The 20,748-nt window shown below is 44.2% G+C and overlaps 2 protein-coding genes across 8 annotated transcripts; both read right to left on the bottom strand.

The window, feature by feature from the left end:
* Positions 1-4,487: 4,487 nt before the first annotated feature.
* On the bottom strand, positions 4,488-8,205 carry KCNRG (potassium channel regulator). Its single transcript, XM_037376956.1, has 2 exons — positions 7,535-8,205; positions 4,488-5,458 (listed from the first exon to the last, which is right to left on the bottom strand). The coding sequence occupies exons 1-2, from the start codon at positions 8,110-8,112 to the stop codon at positions 5,206-5,208; spliced, it is 831 nt and encodes a 276-aa protein (XP_037232853.1). The 5' UTR covers positions 8,113-8,205; the 3' UTR covers positions 4,488-5,205.
* A 127-nt stretch (positions 8,206-8,332) lies between these two features.
* Positions 8,333-15,448, bottom strand: TRIM13 (tripartite motif containing 13). Of its 7 annotated transcripts, XM_037376950.1 has the most exons (6): positions 15,282-15,447; positions 14,165-14,371; positions 12,642-12,765; positions 11,732-11,814; positions 11,445-11,557; positions 8,333-10,989 (listed from the first exon to the last, which is right to left on the bottom strand). In XM_037376950.1, the coding sequence occupies exons 5-6, from the start codon at positions 11,457-11,459 to the stop codon at positions 9,757-9,759; spliced, it is 1,248 nt and encodes a 415-aa protein (XP_037232847.1). In that variant the 5' UTR covers positions 11,460-11,557; positions 11,732-11,814; positions 12,642-12,765; positions 14,165-14,371; positions 15,282-15,447; the 3' UTR covers positions 8,333-9,756. The 7 variants fall into 7 exon arrangements, with proteins under 7 accessions (XP_037232847.1, XP_037232846.1, XP_037232849.1 ...); XM_037376949.1 differs by lacking the exon at positions 12,642-12,765; XM_037376952.1 differs by lacking the exons at positions 12,642-12,765; positions 15,282-15,447 and adding an exon at positions 15,084-15,253.
* Between the last annotated feature and the right edge of the window lie 5,300 nt (positions 15,449-20,748).

Raw genomic sequence — 20,748 nt, forward strand, 5'->3', positions numbered from 1 at the left:
TGATCTCAAGCGGGACTTCTGATCCGCTTTGGCAGCGTTCTGGTCGCGAAGTCAGCTGTGGATCAAAACAAAGTATTGCCCACATTGTGTGTTGGATTTACTTTAGACTTGCCTTCCTGAGACAGACAAAAGCACATCATCCTTGCTTAGCTCAGATTAAAAGAGTTACTCCTGAGCATTGGAAAACTGTAAACCAACTAAAATAGGTAAAAACAAAATAGAACATCCCAGTGTGGTGAAATGTTTCTCCAAAATCAGAACAGAAGTTACTACCCCTGTTTGCAAGCCTGTAGAAGCAGGGCAGGATACAATTACTCCAGCATCATTCTTTTGCCTTATGGCTATTAGTTCCTTATATACTGCATCTTCGTGTGGAGTCTTCTACTATTTCCATGCGATTCAATTACGCAGGGAAGTTAGAAATGGTTTGGAATTATTTAGTAAAGGGGAAAATGTCCCAGTACTATGGCCAGCACTAAGAGATAAGTCTTTTTTTAGTCTAAACATAGTACCAATTTCAATAGCTTTATTTAAACATCTATTCTTAACCAACTATATAATCTTATGAGCACTGACTGCAGAATCTATGAGTGCAGTGACTGCACTTCCTAAAAGAACTAAAGAAAAAAAAACCCTCATGAATTGTCATATTGACATCCATACCAAAAAAACAGGAAGGTATTTCATATCAGACTCTCTCCTTCCTGGTATCAGCAGGTTACTGAAGAATTTAGGGGGTTAAATAAATGACCTGTCACCAGAAGAGCTAAGAAGGACATAAGAGAACTTTCCATCGTGTGAAGAAGCAGACAAAAAGTTACTCAAAAGCACAAAAAAGTAACAAAGTACTACAAAAGGAAAAAGAACACGGTGCAAGAACAGGGGTTGGAAGAAGTGTGGTGTCTCCATCCCGTCGGGATATCCAGCAGGCATCACAAGATTGCATTGGTAAAGCCCTTGACACTCTTGTGTATAGAAATACAGGATGAAATTCAACTATAAAGGAGGGAAAAGTGATTAACTTAAGAAAGAAAATGTAAGACAAATTAAGTGGTGTCTTTCTGAATCATCTGCCTTATGCAAATCCAGCAAGTCATCATTTCTTTCTAGATGATCTGCTTCTGCCATGTGAACTGCCCCCCATGTAGGACGGAAGGATGGTGTTACCTTCCTGTTTAGTTTCCTTTCCCTCTAGTGATCTTCCTGTTCTGGCAGTCTGCTTGTGTGTTAAAAAGCCTGAGAGAGCTCACCGCTCGCTGTAAGTGAGCGACAGCACTCCGGCAGTCAGTTCCTAGCATCTCAGGCAGCGCAACAGTTTGCTGTACGCTTTTGCTGAATCCAACGAAAAATAAAAAGGCAAATACAGCAGTACTGAGATCAGCAAATTTTGCAGCTTCCCAGGAAAAAAGAATTCTCTTGAGAAAGTTGGCAAGGACTTGAAGAAGTAGATCATGTCAGGGATCACAAGATCCAACTTCATTAGAAAAAATGTCTGAATTTTCAAAATCCCATTCGTATTTAATCAAAAATAGAGCTAGATGTGAGCAATCAGAGCTCCTGGTTCTGTCATGTAAAAGCATGACCAAGCCGCCTACAATACCCTTCTAATCCAGCAGAAATCGTGTGGTGAGACACCAGAGCTGACTTGCCTGCCAAGATTTGGGTGAAAGGACTCAGTTTAACACGTAAAGTGGTTTTGACCAGAAGGCTTTTAAGGTCACTCAGACTCATAGCTAATCTGGGCTCCCGTCACCCAAATTCACTTCTACTTGTACAGCCTCTACCTTCTGGGGACGTGCGGCGGTGCGAACCGCTCTGCTGCTGCTGCAGCACACAGCCTGCTCTCCGCTGCATCCCTCGGGACAGGATGGGCACCTCGGGAGGGAAGCATGGTGAAAATACTGACAACTCCTTCTTCCAAATAACTGCTCCACTGCCTGTGGGATACGCTGCATGCCACTCCAAAGAGGGCACAGAAAAATTGCCATCCTGGTTCAGCAACACTTTATGGTAACATAAATAATCTTACAGCAGCTACTTAGGCCAGCTGAAGAACCTCCTAGTAAACGTCCTATTTTTACATTAATTCACCTACAAACAAACATACTTGCACCCCTTCCTCCGTGATTACTGCCATTTAGTTGTAGCTTGAAGCTACAGCACCTGTAGCTCTACTACCGCTGCTTCCACATTCTGTATGAAGAAACCCAGGAAGGTGCTTTCCTTTGAAGAACCAGCTTAATACCAAATCATCATCAATTAAAAGTCACTGTTATCCTACTGGTCTTAGTCAGCCACTCAACAAATTTCCATCAGGTTATCGACACAAATGCTCTCAAACTTATTCAAGCAGCTATCAATTTAAAAAAAAAAAACCCACAGATAAAAATAAAGCATTGTATAAGAGCCTAGTCCTGTTCTCTGCAGGTACACAACTGACAGGAGGTGGCATTTCTCAGTTCAGTGCTAAGTAAGAATAAAAACTGGAAGAACTTTGAGAACCCCGATTTGCTGATGGTCACGTGCTTTGCTTCAAAAAGACACATAGTCCCACAGTGCGCCGTTACACAAGGTGAAGGTAAAGTACGGATGGTACTTTACAGGACAGGAACTTGCACTGGTATAGTTTTCCAGAGTCAAAACATTACGTTTATGGAGTTACGTTTGTGCTGAATAAAAACTAACCCACAAGGGGAACTAGAAAGCGTTCAGCACTGGCCCATCACAAGTTGTAACTGAAACAGTTCTACCAAATACTCATTTTGCCAAAGCCATGGAGCATGAGTGATGGCATAGGTTAAAAGTCCAGGACTTTTTAAAAAATGGAAATATTTCATATTTTCTTTCACTTTATTTAAAAAAAAAAAAGAAAAAAAAAAGAAAAGAAAAGAAAAAGTAATCCAAACTTCAGTTTTTAAAGTGGCTGCTACAGCAAGGAAAATAAACTCACTGTTGTAGGTGAAGTAGCCTAATTTTGTTACTACAAGGCATTCTGAAACTAGTCTCACTTCATTTACACTGCTGCTATCAGCAATCATTTAAGGTGTGATGGTTAAATAGAGCTTCAAGTTCATTTATTTTTCTCTCCTCTCTAAGAAGTTGTCACTTTTGTCTTGTTTTGTGTCTTGTCACTTTTCTTGCTATTATTCATCTCTTCATCAACAATATTCACAGTCACTGGCTCACTCAATGCTCAGCTTTATTGGTTTCAGTTTTATCCCAATTTGAGGAATGGGAACTTTTCTGGTAAGGTCAGTACCTGGACCTTCAAATGAACTTGGAAAACAAGTAGTGTTGTCTTTGTAGTACAACAACCTGTCTGGACAGTCATCCCATACAGCTTGTCTGCTGTGTCACCCAAATGTGACATCAGCAGTTTGACCTCAAAGTCCACCATGACAGGCCTTCTGACACAGACCTTCACAAAAGGTGTTCACAGCAACATGGAAGAGGCCAGGCTGGAAGGAACCTCGAAAGATCATCTGGTCCAACCTTGTGTGGGAAAGGTAGCCCAGCTGAGATTATCTAGCACCCTGTCCCATTGCATCTAGAAAACCTCCAGAGATGGGGACTCCACCACATCCCTGGGGAGGTTCTTCCAGTGAGCGAATGATGGTTCTCACTGTAAAAATTTCTTGTATCAAGATTACTATGAATACATTGACACTATTGACCAAAAAAACCACCCACATTTGAACTGAAAGCATCCATTTTTATGATCCTTAACATTTCTTACATTATATGACCTGTAAGCAGTTTAGGAGATGTAGTCCCATAATGACATTATTCTCAACTCAGAAAGCTCAGGAGCAAGAGAAGAGGACCTCATTGGTGCCACAGTCATTTCTGAACTTGTGTCGAACTAAAATGCACTACAGTGGTAGCAAAGAAAAGATGTCCGGTAGTGGCACCACCAGTCTGAGAAGATAGCTTTCACTGAAAACTCCTAAGGGCAGGAAACAGACAGGTGATTCCCACCATCCACCCCCATTTTTAAGTGCTACAAATAAAATAATAAATTCATGTTTAAAAGCTAATAAGAAGCCAGATCTAATCAGTCAGCCAAGCAAGCCCAAATGAGCTCTACTTGGCTGTTCGTAACTTTGGAAAGATGATGTTTTATCAACAACAGAAGTCAGGTTCAAATAATGAAACCTTGAAGTTATTGCCATCATCTTTCCTTGCCTTGAAGGAATGACAAGATTCTTAATTTAAAAGGCCTCATTAACTTACCTCTCCTGGTACATGAGCTAATTCTGGCATCTTACAAAGCATTGTCCAGGGCTAACATTCCCAAGGCTTTTAAAGCCACTTCTGCTAAGCCTTCCTCCTAAATATATTTTGCATTTAACAAGTGTTAAGAAATCTTTCGTATTATTTCGTTTAGAATTGTACTAACTCTTCCATTTGAATGACCGTTTATCACATTTTCATTCTTTTTATAGTTAAAGCTCTAAAAATTAGCTGACCATTTGTTCACAAAGACCTCCATTTGTTCACAAAGACCTTTATAATTTAATTCTTGGCACTGAAGTTTAATACTTCCGGAGCAGGAGGAAAGGACAGAGGAATATTCTGCAAGAGACAGTAACACGTTACTTCACAGACACTAGTGGTGACTTCCCAAGCCACTTTCTCATGCCTGGAGCCACACAGCAGCACAACTTGGGATGTTTCTGTTACGTTGCTTTCAGCTAATTGCAAGAGAATCCATGTACATGTATCTTTTGAAAGCAGAATCAATATTCAGCCACTGAGGCTTTCATTCCTCCTCCAGCCGCTTCTCCAAACAGGGGGGATGATAATTGTGTCAAGCTGTTATTTCTTCATGTATTATCACGTATTTCAATTTTACTTAAAGATTCACACAGAACATAAACATTGTTTTCTAGAAGAAATGGTTGATTTTTTGCGAGTCCTAATATAAATTTTAGCCACAAAGCAAAACAAAAACAACCCTTGAAAATGCTGGAATCTGGTCCATAAACCCAGTATTGAATCTGTGGTTCTTTTATTTAGAGTTGGAGAGGGTGGAGTGGTAAAAGGCAGGAAAGCAATTTTTTTTTTTTTCCTGAATACTGGGGGGGGGCAAATTGTTTGTTTGTTACTTCCCTCAATAGTTGCAACTTCAAACAAGCCAACAAAGAAAGGCCACTACTGCTGACACACCCCTTTTCCACCTTCAAAAGATGAAAGGAAAAGCCTTTATTTCCCTTTCTGTGCTTGGCTTCTCTTTGCCTGTGTGACCCCGGAGCTCCCTGGGGTTTGGTCCACTGTGATGGTAAGGCCTGCTGGCCTCTTCATCCTTTCGAAACTGTAGCATTCGACTTTTTCTTCATTGGAGACTGTCCTGGTGCTTATGAGGCGAAATCCATCTTTGAGTAAAGTGTCAAGCAGCAGCCCTAGCACATTAGTACCGTTAATCAGCTTTCTATTATCAGGCTGTATGGAAACATACCTAAAATAAGAAAAAAGCAGTTACAACACACTTTAGTTGCTTCTTGAAGGACGGAATGAATATTTTTTTTGAACCAAACCAGGTCCTCAGATGGTGCAGGTCAGCACAGTTGCACGGGTTTACAGCAACAAAGGTACCTGGTATTTTTTTCCTCCTTTGAGGACAATTTACCTCTTTCCCTCATTATAAGAACAGTAATTCTCAGTTCATCCAGTTACCCGTTGGGGAAGAAGCACTCTTTTCACCCCCACACCAAAACTTACTTTTTAAAGATACAGCTGTGATAACCTCCATCTCATTTAATTTAACGGAGATGAGGTGAATGGCATGCTCAATATAATGCTGCAACAGTTTTTCGGGTAAGAGTAAATGATGGAAAGGGCAGTGAAGTCACACAGACCCCAACAGCATCACTTTTCATTACACAGGATCTCTCTCTACAAACAGTGACATTTATTGCGATGTTACCTTGTACAGCAGATTGTGTGGTAACAGGTATGAAAATCATTTTCCCATTGCCTCAAATGATTTTACTTGATATAAAGTACAATTTAAGAACCTACCCAGATGTTTTGAGGAACAGAAGTCTGGTAAAAATACTATTACAAAATACATAAGCTGACAGGGGTGAAACTGTTCCACAGTTCACAGGAAAGTACACCAAACGTTCACGGAAAGCACAAAAAAGGCAAAAGAGTCCCTGTCACAACAAAGACCAAGTTGATAGAAAATCAGCAGGCAACATTATCAAACTCTACTTGTTTCATTACTCAAGATAAGATTTTCTATTGATCTGCAGAAGAAAATTTTTACCGAGTCTGAAGAAAAAGGAAAGTCAGGAATATTTTCCCCACTATTGAAGTTGCCATAACCTACTCAACCAATTGTTAGTCCATTAAAATCAGTAATACATTATAAAGTTAAGGTCTGGCACATAAATGCCACTTCACAAATGCGAGGTACTTTTCTTCTACTTGCTTAGTTAAAGAAAGCTAGAAGAAAGATAAAATTTATTCATCTTTTTTTAAAATAATCAAAAGACTGCAGTGTTGATTCATATATTCAGATAGAATAAACCTTTTGGAAATATTTCAATGAAATTTCCATAAAATTCCAGGAGTTCTAACAGCCACAGACGTCGAATTAGGTTACACTTCCTTATACAGTAAGAATGTGTCTCCATACAATAGACATCCAGCAAAAGCTTGTTTAAAAAATGTAAGCTGTCATTAAAATACAATACTGCTATCACAAAAATCATTGATATACAGTAATCTTAATAAAAACAGAACCTGCCTCTGAATTCAAAGAAAACCCACTGAGTAGCATACAATTCAGGGGTCCTCAAACTACGGCCCGCGGGCTGGATACGGCCCCCCGTATTTACAGACCCCCCCGCCGGGGGTTGGGGGGGGAAACCAAGCAGCCGCAGATGACTGCCTGCCACTGCATCCGCGCGCCGGCCCCCTGGTTAAAAAGTGTGAGGACCCCTGGTATAGTTAATAATCTACCCCTTCTCCCTCCTCCCAATAAAAGGCTCTACAAAAGCTTTCCAGTGTGTGAACTGCTATCTTAGTTCCACTGGTGTTTTGAACCCTATTTAGCCATTCTCTTTTCCCTCTTCTCCTTATGAAAAGTCTTTTGGACCATGAGCTAGCGGAGATTTTAGGCCTCCCCAGTACTTCACTCCTTATTTGTTTTGTTTCCTTTGCTTCCTTTTACTCTGTGTTTTTCAAGTCCTCTAGAAGGTCACTGATGTCATGAAATTCTAAAGCCTGGGAGAGCGAGTGAAGAGGAAAGGGCAGAAAGACCCAACAGAACTCAAAAACAAACGTCAAGCACAGCATTTTAGAAAGCTGGAACAGGCAAATCAGTGCAACAGAAACGAAACTGGATATTTGAGAACTATAAAAAGATAACATTAAACTAGCAGAAAGAAGGTAACATACTTCTCTCTTCTCAGAGAGCTGTCCAATAGTTTCTTTAAAATTAGCTTTGCTAGCACATAGCGTGTTACTTCATGAACTAGAAGTCACAAAGACATTTCCATAATGAGGAGTCACACAGGGTTAGTACCTGGCCACAAACTGGTCACCAGCAGAGTAGTCCGTACCACACTGAAAAACCAGGTCATGATGAGAAGGTCTTTCCAAAGGAAGTGGAACGAGTGATTTCTGAGAAGGAAAAGGGCTGTTCCAGCTCCGTCCGGACTGCTGCCCTGTGAACACAGTGATCTGTTCAGCCAGTGTCTCAACAGTGGTACTGCAGGAACCAAAGATCCGGAAAAAGGCCTGCATCTCATGGAGAGAGAAACGCACTTCCAAGACCTCCAGCCTTGGCTTCAGCAAGTGTTCCTGGCTCAGGAGCTCGGCCAGAGTGTAGAGCCCATAGAATTCTGCTTCTCTCTGCAGCCTCTGATAGTCTGAGAAATTAGTAGGTAAGGAGACCTGGAGAGTCCTCAAGCAGTCCATGATGTAACTAAACAAAGTTCCATCTCTGTCCACAAAAAACTCTCCGTTCATCAGTTTAAACTCCCGGTCATTATTGTTCAACATCCGTGCTAGCCTGGACTCAGGGAACTGCTGCAAGGTAGAAGCCCAGGTTACAAATCGCACACCTCCCACGCTCAGAACAACCACCTCTCGATTATTCATCGCCGTCTCAGCCACTCAAGAATTTTAACTCTCTGATCTATGTGTTTGTGACTTAATCTATCCTAAACTGCAAGGTATCTGCAGCTGCAAGAACCATTCAGTGCTTTTAGCAAGCGTTTGGAGTGACGTGTGGATCAGTAACAGGATTCCCAGGCAACAAAGACGTAAATATCATGTACAATAGTTTTGTTTACAGGGTTTGGTTGCTTGGAAACTTTGATTCTTGGAATTTAATGGTTTATTTTTGAAATGAACAGCTTACAAGGATTACTGGAAGACAGTGAATTGATCACCACAACTTACTAAACCATGAGAGGGGCCAATGAATATCCCCAAAGTACGGCATGCATTATGTCTGTTATTCAGAAATGTCAACTAAATGTTTGCATTCTATATATTGCTGTTCATAGGACCGTTGCAGAAGGAGGTTAGATGTGCTTCAAGCAATACGTTTAAGTATCGTAATCTGTCAAAGAAGGGCACTTCAGAGAACGCAAGCTTACAGTTCACTTTAAATCACTGTTAGCCTACAGCCAAGTCAATACACCCAGAAAATTCAACTCCTAAAACAAGGTACATGAAAATACAGTTAACAGTAGGAAAGCTGATATATGTTTCAGTGCTAAAGCCTTCCAAACACCTACAACATCCATACTCCTGTCACGTTATGTATTTTGTTCCAAGGAAGCATCCCATCATTTTTCCTGGCTTCTGGAATTACTATCCAGAGAGACAGAGAGGGACAGGAGAGAAACTGTTCTACCTGCCACCTTTGCAGGGCTAGAGCACAAGCTGCCTTGCTGTGGCTGATCTGTGCGTGCCTTTCACCGCACTGAACTGTTACCATTCAGGCCACTTTCTTAAAAAGTGTGGCTCCAGAGGAACAGATCTAACAGGACAGCTTGGTTAGTCACCCCAACAATTTGATGTTGGAAAAGTAAACTGCAAAGTATGTACTATCTTGCAGCTTGTTCTTCTCTTATCAACCTCAACTGATTTCTCTTTACCCCTAGAATTTATGCTTGCCCTGAAGATATATTTTTTTACAGAACCTGTAAACAATAACCAGTATCTACAGTAATCTGAATGTACAGGATAATTACTACATTTTGTTATACAAAAAATTAGGGGTATCTATTTCAGTGAGAAGTAACATCCTCAGATACAAAGCGGTTCCAAAACATGAATGCTGCACTCTGTACTGTGCAGTGGAAGAGCAGTCCTCAAAAAGCCTCTCAGTACTGTGCTCTTCTCAATCACAACTGTTCTACCTCCTTCCAAACCACCTCCCCGTCAGAAAAAAAATAAAATGTAACTATGACCTTTTAGGAAGTGAGACTTCTAATCTTATTCTACAATTATATTAACATTAAACTGAGAATGCAGTTTGGCCCTGTATCTTGGTAAAAAAATTATCTGCAGTGAACACCACTGAAAGAAGAATCCAGGAACAATGTGATTTTCAAAGCTCCACTTCATCTTCCAGTTTATCAGCGCTCAAACTATAGGAACAGTATAAATGTTTTGGAAACACTTTGAATCTCTGAATGTTTTTCACTGGAAGTCTTAAAAAAAAATTAATTTTTAAAAGTTCTATGTCTTCTTCACCAGATCTCTCTTAGTTCTTTTATTTCAGCAGGGACTTCACAACAGTTTATATTTGCACACAAACTGTGCAACATTATCCAGTACAACCAATGTATAGTTCTTACACTTTTCTCTTAGAAGTGAAGCTCCATCTGTCATCTGTTCCCAGTAGAAGACTGCATGATCTGCTATCTCCACTGTATCTGCCAAGTAGGACAAGCTAATTGTAAGGAACTGAGACTTCCAGCACTGTAGATTGTCAACGACTGACTCCACAAAGGACATTCTGGTGACAGCAAGAATAAGCAAGCAAATAAGAGAGTTCACTATAAATCTTCGTGAAAAGACTGAGGGAATCTTGAATTTAAGAGTGTTGTTTTCCTGAGGCAAGGAAAGTTTGTCCACATCAACTAGTTTTATTCCATTCCACTGGCTGGTATCAAAGCTCTTCATTGTAGGGGTGATGTCCACACTGGAACAAGGTAAAGGAGTTTCTTTGAGCACCTTGATTTTTTCCCTGAACTCCTGCATCTGTTGCAGAAATATAATGGGTTCAGACACATCTTTGAAGGCCTCTGCAATGTTAAAAGCCATCCGTTGCTCTTGCAGAATTGTGTTCAGTTTATTGATTTCCGGATCGTAGGCCTGCATCACTGCAAGCTTCATGGTCTCAAAGTCAGAGAGAATCTCATTTCGCTTCTGCTCCAGTGTGTGCTGCAGCTTCTCAAAGAACTCCTTCACTTTGTCAGAATCTTTGGTCAGCATCTGCAAAGCTTTCCTCTTACTGGTTTCTAAGGTATCCAGCCGTGAGAGGGCATCTCCACAACGCCAAGTTTCAAAGCCCTGAAACAGGGTTTCAAAAGCCCGCTTCTCCTGGGAATAAGCTTCTTCAATAGAACAGAAAAGATGCTTTGTATGGTCACCACGGGTGGCACAAACCCCGCAGATCAGCTGCATGTCTGTCCGGCAAAAAATGTTAAGGGGTTGCCCGCTGTGCACTTTGCACACAGGCATTTTTGGAGTTACTTTGATTTTGTTGTACTTCTCCACGATACCTTTCAGGGAATAGTTGACTTGCAAGCTGTTGACTCCAGTAACAGGAGTTTCCTTCCTGCACGTGGGGCACTTGAAAGGGGATGGTCTCCAAAGGACATTCCTCACATTTCCCTCAAGAATTCCTTCCAGACACTTTCTGCAGAAATTGTGTGAACAGGGCAGGACACGAGGATCATCAAACAGGCTACAGCAAATGGGACAGGTGAGATCTTCCTCTAGGAGCTCCATCATATCCTAGGAAAGAGAAGAAAGATGGTAACAGGACTTACAAAATTTATTTCTCCTCCAGGAAAACCACGCAAAACCCAATCTCCATCTGAGACACAGCTCAGTGAGAAAAGCATCTACTTTTTCCTCCAGTGTCATTACGACAGAGCCTCAGCTGGGTTTTTGCAGCCAGCCTAGTTAGCTGTAGTATCTGGCCACCAGATGGCAGGCACAAGAACGACCCAGTGTTCAGACAGAACCATTTTTGGACTCTCAACTACAAATGCTGGAAAAAAACGCTTGCCAAACCCAGCAAGGGCTCTGAATGAAAATAACTCATGTACTCATAATAACAGTTCAAGATTTACATCCTTCCTCACTGATGCAATACACAGAAACTGGATTTTCACAAAAAACACCCAGTTGGTATGCTCTGCTAAGATCTGATTACTCTCCACTTGCTCAACTCACCCAAAGCTTACCATTTCAAACACCATGCACTGCCACCATAAGAAGGCAATCTTAAAGGTGACTGAAAAAGCCCAGCTTCAGAATTTCTTCAGCTACAGAATATGTGATGTGGCTCTCTGCTCACCTGCAAAGCCAAAGGTGAGTCACCACTCAAAGTTAGCTTTTCTCTTGTTCCTGCAGTATTTTTAAATAACCAAGGGAAGGTGTTATTGCTGAACTATTCAGCACAAAGTTAAAATGCTTCAAAGAACAGCTGCCCATAATTCTTGATAATTCATCATGAAACAAAACTGTTAACCATTTTCACTCATCTGCAATCTGTATTTCCAAATCCATTCTCACAGCACGCATGCCGCAGCAATTTCTTTCTGTGGACAGGACCTGCAGGAAGAGGATTTATCATGTAATCCTTTCTACTGGAAAGTCTCAGTGAAGGGACTCTGTGCACAACCCTCCCAGTGCCTCTAACCAAAGCCAAGTTCTCAAATGCAGGCACCTTGTAACTTACAGCATGCTCTAAGAAAACAAGTAGCTAATAAAGACCAAAATGGGTGACCATTTGTATTAGCCAAATCTCTCACACACTTAAGTTTTGAGCTGTAATTAGTGCTTCCCTTGTATAAATTCCTTCCATATTATACAATACCTATTCATACATACATATATATATATGATAAAATTCCTTTTATACATTACAAGATGTAACACAGCAAAGAGCATCAAGTACTGCTGTGACAGCAAGGCATATAAATAAGGTCTTTTAATTAGTTTTGATGTTAGTACTAAGGTTTCTGTCCCCTCAAAGAAATATAAAGCAGAAAATGTGGGAGGCAAGAGGGGAGCTGCAAGGGAAGATCCATGCTGCACAGGACAAAAGCAGCAACAAAATCAGTATCGCTGATCTGAGGAAAGTAAAGATCACTACAGGGAACAAAGGCAAGGTCGATTCTGAGTTTCTTTCACAGGAGGACTGATACAGTCCCAGCAAGACTTCACAGTAAAAGCCATTCTGGAAAGGTGTAAGCAAACCTCCCATGCCTTTCCAGTGACAAGGGGGAGGAGCATTCTCTGTGCTTGTTTGAACGAGGAGTTTTTAAAAAGTTGCCAGCTTTCCTACTCAGCCTCAGGACTGATGCAATCAGCCAGAAGAAGCCACCATTACAGCTAGGGACAAACCCCAAGCGAAAAGATCTAACGACTCCATTTACCACCTAAGGTCTTCTGTAAGACCAGAGATCCCATTCAGAAGCTTCATTTTCTGTGAGAAGAAAGTGATTCTGAAGTACCCGTCAATGCTAGAACAAGCCACGTTTCTTTTCTGTCCTCTTCCTACTGCTAAAAAGAATGGGAAGACAGGAAGACGATGATTTTGCCCCTATACTCTTGAGTCTTCCTCTTTATGAATAGTTCTGTCTTTCCAACTTGTACTCACAGCTTTTAGCTGCAGTAGGAGCACAAGGATCAGTTTTGCTCATGCGTTAAGAGGGTAATAACTATGTAACTAAAATGACAGTTCTCAATCTTTTAGGAAATGGAGATTCATGATACAGAAAATATTTGCTCTGATCTCTCTCCTTTTCCAAGGAGGATTTCACGTCTTAGTTAGGGAGCTGGAAAAGCAGCTTTGCATGCCTGACGGTGAGAACTGCAAACCACTGCAGAAAATGCTTACTACAACATGCTCCATGAAAATTGCAGGAAAAACATTGAAGACTTCCATGCTCCTAAAAATACAAAAAACATACACAAAAAAGTTTCATGATCCAAATAAAACTGTCCTGTTGCATTCCAACTCCAATTACCCAACTAAATAATTATGCTTTATAAATATAAATTATTTCAAACCCATTATATGACATCATTAAAACCCTTGGATTTAAAAAAAAGAAATGGGCAAGTCTATCAGCTCACACACACACACACCCCCAATAAAACCAAAAATGCTGAAAACGTGTATAACTGGTTGGGACAGCTGAACTTCCATCTTCTTTAAGACATTACTTTTGGAGAGAAAGTTGCCTGTGGACTGAAAGATCCCTTTGTATTAGCAACTTGTTATTTGTGTAAGGAACTACAGCAACACTTCAACTTCTCCATTGAGAATTTCTCTGTGTTATTTCTTATCCAGGTTGGAACGGCCCACTCGTAGCACATGGGCTAAAAGGCACAGTGGTTTCTTCCTTCACCTGAGCTACATAAACTCTCTGGGTACAAACCCAGCAGATCCACGCATCAGAAAAAGCAACTCACAGTTTTACCATTAGGAATAAGAATGGCAAACCAAGTCAAACCATAAATGCAAAACCAACCACAGTAGCTTTTTCCCCACACTCCAGAGAGAAATTAATTTAGCATGCTTCTCAGCACAGAAGTTGGATTTATCAGCCAGCAGCAGGCTGAAAGCAAAACCAAAATTTCACCAAGCTTCAAACAAAACAAAAAGATAGCTCTTGAATTACAAGTTTCCAGCAATGGCGTGTAAGTGTTCTAAATAAAACTTGACCGAGTCAGACTGCATTTCCACAAGCAGCTGAGCTAGTCAGGAGAGGCCTTGTCTCCCTTCCTTGGCAAGGACCCCAATCCTCGTCAGGACCTCCTACAAGCAATTCCACCAGCCTTCTGCCAGACTGGTGTGATGAATCTGCCCCAAAAAGGGTCCCACGCAAATAAGGCAGGAGGAAGGGAGATGGGAGCTCCTCTTTCCAGCAGCAACAGTCTTAACTCTGCTCACCTTCTTGAGATGAACTGCAACCTAATGGAAGGTCAGCGTAGACATTCTAACGTGGAATGACTGATCTCCAGGTGCAGTAAGTATCCAGGCGGTCGAAAAGCGCTGAGGAAAGTGGCCGCGCTTTAAGCCTGTTATTTCCTGGCCGAAGTTTTTTCCAGGAGTACCCGGTAGATCCAACAAGTTCAGCCTTCAGAGAGCCAGGAAGGCCTGGAGAAATAAGCAATTCCGGTTCAGTGCAGCTGCAAGCCCCGCCAACACCGTTTCATCCGACGTGGTTCGCCAACCCGCGGGGCCGCGCCATGGCAGGCCCGGGCGCTCGCCTCCTTGTCCCTCAGCCCGGGCAGGCGCCCCCTCGCCGCCCCTGCCTGTGGCCCCGCTCCCGCCGGGGGACCGGGCACCCGCCCCGCCGCCCGCTCCCGGCCAGGCCCGGCCCTGAAGCCCCGCTGCCGGCCGCGGCCTCCCGCCGGCCACGGGCGCCCCGTCGGGCAGGGCCGATCGGGGCAGGGCGGCCCCGGGAGCCAGCCCGCGCCTCGCAACGGGCAAACCGGCAGCGGGGCTTGTGCGGGGGGAGGGCTGCCAGCGAAACCGGCCCGCGACCCCCCGGCGGCCGGGCGCTGCCCGCCTTGCCACCGCCTCGCAGCGCCGCGGCCTCCGCTCGCCCAGCCGGGCCCGCCCCTCCCGCCGCCGGCGACCCCACCGCCCGGGCACGGGCCGCGCCGCCGCCGGCCCCCGCTGCTCACCACGCCGGGCCGGGGCTAGCGGACAGGCCGGGGGAAGGCGGCGGGAGCGGGGCTGCCTCGGCCGCCCACACCGCGCGGCGCCGCGGCCGGCCCCAGCCATCGCCCCCTCCGGCCCCGAGGCTGCCGCCCGCCGCTCCCGCACCGCCGCCGCCCGGCCCGGCCCGGTGCCCCCCTCTCACCTCGGCGAGCCGCGGCGGCGCGGTCAGCGGCAGCGGGCGATGCCGAGGGCCGCCATGCGCTGGCCGCCCCGCCGCACGCCCCTCCTCGCCGCGCCTCGCCGCCGCCGCTCGGCCAGGGGGGGTGGGCAGGCCCCGGCCCGCAGGAGCGATCGGCCGGGAGCTGCCGCCCGCCGACCCGGACGGGGTGCGCCCACCCACCTTGGCCGGCGGCCGCTGATCCTGGGGCAGGAGCCGCCGCGGCCCTTCCTCCCCCGTGGGCCTGCGAGCGGCACGGCCGGCCCCGGGGCTGCCAGCGGGGAGCCGCGGGCGGCACAGCCGGGCGGGGATGGGGGTGGGGTGCGCCTGCCTCAGGCGGTGGCCGAGCTCCGCAGCCCAAGCAGGCTGCCTGCTCCTCTGCCGAGGTATCTACGGGTTTCTGTTGCTCATTAACTCTGCCTAAATCTGACTTCAGACTGCAGCTCACAGGCGCGCGTTGCCGAGAAGCGCTGCTGGGTGGCAATCCTGCTGAGCATCTTCCACCTCCCGAAAGCACTTACAAAAAAATATAACATCATTTTAGCTAGATGACCTTATGCACTTCATAAAAGGATAGAGACACATTCCCATGTGCTTTAATGCACTGGCTGTACCAGTTCCTGCTGGTGAATCTCTTGGGGAGTAACACAGCCCGTCAAGCCTATGCAGGTCTCCCACAATAATGCCGACTGGCCCCAGAGAGATGGAGCAGGAGGGTTCCCGTGTCCCCCTGGGAGGACCCTCCGGTTACAGGACTACGAAATTTGGGCTGGAAGTCCTGAGACTGCAAAGATCCTTTGTGATCTTTTTTCCAGTCCTTATGTTAGTTCTCAGTCAACATCACAGGTCTCGCATCAAAGCCAAACTGAACTTACTTTTGAGTTAGACTTTGTGAAACACGGCATCAAAAGCTGTTCCAAAGCGCACGTGCTCTGCCTCCTGCATCCCTGGCACTGCCCTGCTCTTCGCTCACCCACTGCAGTCACCTCACCCATCAGCACAGCAGACACTATGCACGTTCAGGACTACCCACACAAGTAACGTCACAGGCTGGACAGTATTTCTGTCGGGTGAAGCTCCCACACGCATCTGACATCTTTCCTCCAATTGTTTAGGAATCTGGATTTAAAAAGCCATTCAATAACATGCTGAGGTTGTGGTTCCCCAATTCACTGCAGACAGAAGAGGAATTCACCTTCCCTCCTGCTGCCTCCACCTGAGCAGGCCTGCCCTCTCTGCTGGACTCAACAGGAACAGTTTGATCATGGACAAGCATTTTGAAAATCCCCTCAGGGTGCTCACACACTCGGGCATATCATGCACTATCTACTGGAGAACGGCCTCAGAAGGTAGAGCTGCTGCACAAATGCAACCAAGACCTTCAGGTGCACTTCAGTGTCCTGCTTGTTTCTTCTTAATTGTCCAGCATCTTCTTTTGCATTTATTAAAAACAAGTAATTCCAAGTAGTTTCTGAAAAATGATAGCTTAATCCATCCCTCAGCTACCCAAATTGTGTTCAAATGATATCCCAATGCTTGCACATTTACATTTTCCAAACACTCCTCATCTGCACTTTCCCAACAGCCCTTTTAATATATTAAGAATTTCCTGATTCTACTAATCTTCTCTGTAATTTTATGGTTAAAGCTATTAACAGCAACATAGCATTTTAGATTTCTCACTCATTATTAAGTTCATCTATTTCTCATATCACTTTTTTTCCTGCTATATTTTCAGAGTACATTTTATTCTCCATTAATTCTTTGGGCTGGTGCTACTTCGCCTCCTTATAGATGAAGGCGCCATATGGGCATAAGAGTGGATGTCTGCCCACCTGGGATATCTGTTCTTCCTTAGAACCATCTGAACATGTTCTTGTCCCTCCTTGCCTGGGCTTTCTTCTGTCAAAGATGAAAGTTTAAAACTTCTGGGCAAACAGCATGGGATTTCTGTGCTTGGTGCATATTAGTGCCCAGCCAGCACCATACTTGGAGTGTACCATGGCTGTCCTGCACGTGAGCAGATATAATTTGGGCATTTTACCACTTCTATCTGACTGATAGAGTTGCACAAAACCAACTTTTTTGCACACATGTGAGTCCATTTTCCTATACTCTTTTAACTCTGTTGTTTATAGAGGTTTTTCAATCGCAGTTTGGTTCCGAGCTGGTGTTCCTGCATCTGACGCACCAAGTAGCATCAGAGGCCATTTGTTGAAGCTTCAGAGAAACATTCTGGCTGATGGAAAAGAGCATTAGTAATTCTGTGGCAATATTTCCCTATTTAATAAGGGAACAAACCCAGGGGAAATCAAGGCTCAAAGGAGAGGCGGCCCAGCTTGAAGGGAAGTATTAGGATAAATGTCATTTACCCATGGGAGGGTTGAAAATACAAGGGTAGGAGTTTGAAAGCAATTACAAAATAGTGGCAAATTCCAGCTTTCTGAGACAAACACCACGTTTGTTGTAAGACAAAGAAATAGCACCTGTTGTCATCTTTAAACTACAGAGAGAACCCAGATCATGGTTCTTCTACTAATGTTATGACAGAAGATTTCTGAGACTGCAACTGTATGCTGTGGTTCAGTCAGTGACCTCAGAGCTGACTGCTGCTGTCCTCCTATCCTGTACCAGCTCCACCAGCCTTGGCAGATGCTCTACCGAGCTGATTCAACCCTCTAAGCCAGCAGAACTGCTATTCCCTTTTCTTTGCCAGGATGCTGATTCAACAAGTTAAACCAGTTTGTTCAGTGCAAGATTAGACAATCACCAGGTCTAACATCAAAGGAGTGAGGAAAAGAGGAACAAGATTTTTTCCTTTCTGTGGAAACAAGCCATTAATGTGATTCAAGCTGTAACAGGTAATTTTACCCTGAGAGGTAGATTCACGGGGGATGCTAAGCCAAGCCGAGACTGTGCTACTGGCAAAAGAGATAATTCCTCCCTTTTCCCTTCCCTTAGTCATGCTTTCCTGATGCCTCCGCTGGCTCTGACATTCATGTGGCCACATGTTAGGCTAGATCTGCTTGCCAACAGAGCTGAAAGCTAATCCATCTGAAAAAAAAAAAAAAGTTTTCAGCAGGATCAATTTTGGCAGCCAGCTGATCCCACAGCTGAATGAACACCAGTGCCAGGATGAGCCAGCGAGAGGGCCTGTTTCGGTGGCAGCCTGCACACATGTCAGCATAAACCAGAAGTACTCTCACAGGCTGTAATTTCACAAATGCTTCCAGCCAGCTATTGCCGGCACTGCTGCCAAAAGTAACACAGCATTGCCCTTCGGCCACACCAGCTGCTCATTCTGAGCCTCAGGCACCTCCTGCACTGTGCCGGAGAAGTTGTCTAACACAAAACTGATCGATAAATGTAGCTGGAGTTAAAAGCAGCTTCTTTCCCGCACCCCGCAACCCCCCCCCCCCCCTCCCCCTCCGGTTTGTATTCCCCATCAGTAAGGCTTCTCTGAAGCCATGCTGCCAAAGACCTGTCAGACTGTAATTGTCTCCTAGGGTGAAACACCAAGGAAAAGAGGTGAGTTGAGGGCATCTTCCAGTTTAATCCTCGGCTGCAAGTCTGCCTTTTACTTCCCACTGAAGGAGGTTAAGACTTCACATCCCATTGCTGAGGTGTCAGAGCACACACAGAGTACACTCTGGTGCTGGGACAGTGACTTCTTCAAGCACGCTACTTTATTCAGCTGGTGTAAGCATACCCTCAAATGGAGAGGGACAATCTATGATGTAGTCACTGTGGGGACCTAAATATGGAAATAAATCTGCAAGAGCTTTGATGCCAATAGAAGCTTGGTAAGAAGATGATGTAAGGTAACACAAATAAGAAACTATTCAAAACATGTATCAAACACCTTAGTCATGTATAAATGTTTCACAATTTACCGTATCTGACCACATTTATTCTCAAGAGATGCATCTGGACTATATTAAAAACTCTAAACAAGGATCAAAGAAAGCCATTTCTTGTTATTGTTCCATAAAAGCTACTTTTAATATGCATTGTAGAAATACCAGGCATGAAAAATCCATGAAGGATCATCAGCGACTGAAATGATCAACTGCTGCTTTGAGGTCTGAATATCAGAGATTGCCTAGATAACTACAGGATCTTCAATGACTATTTTAGCAGTACTAAAAAGCTCTATAGGTTTACATTCAGAACTTTGACCCAGACAGTTAACTAATATTCAGCACTCTGCCACATTCTCCTGCAAGGAGGGGTGGAAGGGTGGAAATCGATGAATTCAGTTAGCTCCTTAGCATAATCCTATTTATTTACAAAGAATGTACAGCCACGTCCCATTTCCTTGCACACAGAGGAAGCCAATGGGAGGGAGTACTGTGCGGCAGTCCAAGTTTGCTGCTCTAGCCAGGATGCTTGCCCAGAAGAAGCTGTCCCTTGGCTTTTTCTCAGGGCCATACACCACTGCTTCTCCCACTGTCTGCTGGCTCTCGCGTGGTGTTTCCGGTCCTGGACATGCACACAGGCAAACACAGCTGCAACCAATCTATGCTCTTGCTGCCGCGTTTGCAAGCGGTCCCTAGAGAAATCTCTCTGACTTTCCCCAAATTAGTGCTTGCTCATACAAGTCACCTCATCTCAGCACTTGGCCACGCAACCCTGTGCCGTGGGCAGCAGTTCCGAGTTTTCAGCTGTCTTACGCCATAAAAGAACTTAATTGCTCTTTCCTGAACAAAGCATGGACAGCATGCCTGTCAGTTTTAATGAGGTTTGTGATTGCCCATAGATCAAATCTCTGCTCTACTAGGTTTTGCTTATATTGCATAAAAAGGAAAGGAGAAGTGACCTCAAAAGTAAATAGAATGAGAAACAAAATTAATTTTCATATACAATTTCTTCTATGATTTGGCAAGTGTGAGACAAACTGTATAAAACAGAATACATCCTACAGAACATTAATCCTCACAAGAACACATTATAATGAATATTTCAAAAGTACAAGCACAACCTGTTTTTCATCTGAGACCTTGTCTGTATCATCTTCCAAACCACAGGCCTGACCCTGGGAGTGGAAGGACTGCTTTCAATAAACAAACCTTGATTTTCCAGTCCTGCACCATCATTTACTTCTGTGCAAGTTGCATGGAGACGTTACTAAATCCATTCCAGCATATTTAATAACTACTTTTTAAATTGGCTTTCACAGGTGTAAATGCCTCCACAAAGCTTGTGGCAGCAGAGAAGCAAGTTCCAGCAGTTTTTACTAGCCGGGCAAACAGGAATTGTATTTCTGAGAACTGATTAGTTGTGTTGTGTTACATGCTGTAACAACGGGAGAGAGCTCCCCTCCCTCCCATGGATTTGGCGGTATCAGGGAATCTTTCTGAAACATACTTGTCTGCAGCCAGTATATCTACTTTGCAGGGCTAATGAGAGATAGTGGTATTTTGTGAAGGAAACCCTGAGCTAGAGAAGAAAACAAGTCAACGACCATCATTTTCTTTCAGCAGGACCTCCAAATACATTTGCATTTGTGAAATGGATGGGACTGGTCATTTTCCTGTTCTAACATGGTTCCCAGACAAAATGTCTCTGCTGCTACTGTTCAAGGAAACAAAGTTAAAACCCCAGAGCAACAAACATGTTTAGGCATGCTGAGCATTAATTTTCCTTCCAC

The sequence above is a fragment of the Falco rusticolus genome, chromosome 2 (genome assembly GCF_015220075.1).
Source record: "Falco rusticolus isolate bFalRus1 chromosome 2, bFalRus1.pri, whole genome shotgun sequence".
NCBI lineage: Eukaryota > Metazoa > Chordata > Aves > Falconiformes > Falconidae > Falco > Falco rusticolus.

Bases quoted from the DNA above. Each gene is read 5' to 3' on its own strand.
- KCNRG (XM_037376956.1), bottom strand. From the start codon at position 8,112: ATGAATAATCGAGAGGTGGTTGTTCTGAGCGTGGGAGGTGTGCGATTT. The intron at 5,459-7,534 runs GTACTAACCCTG...TTCTTATTTTAG, and splicing joins GGTGACCAGTTTGTGGCCAG to GTATGTTTCCATACAGCCTG.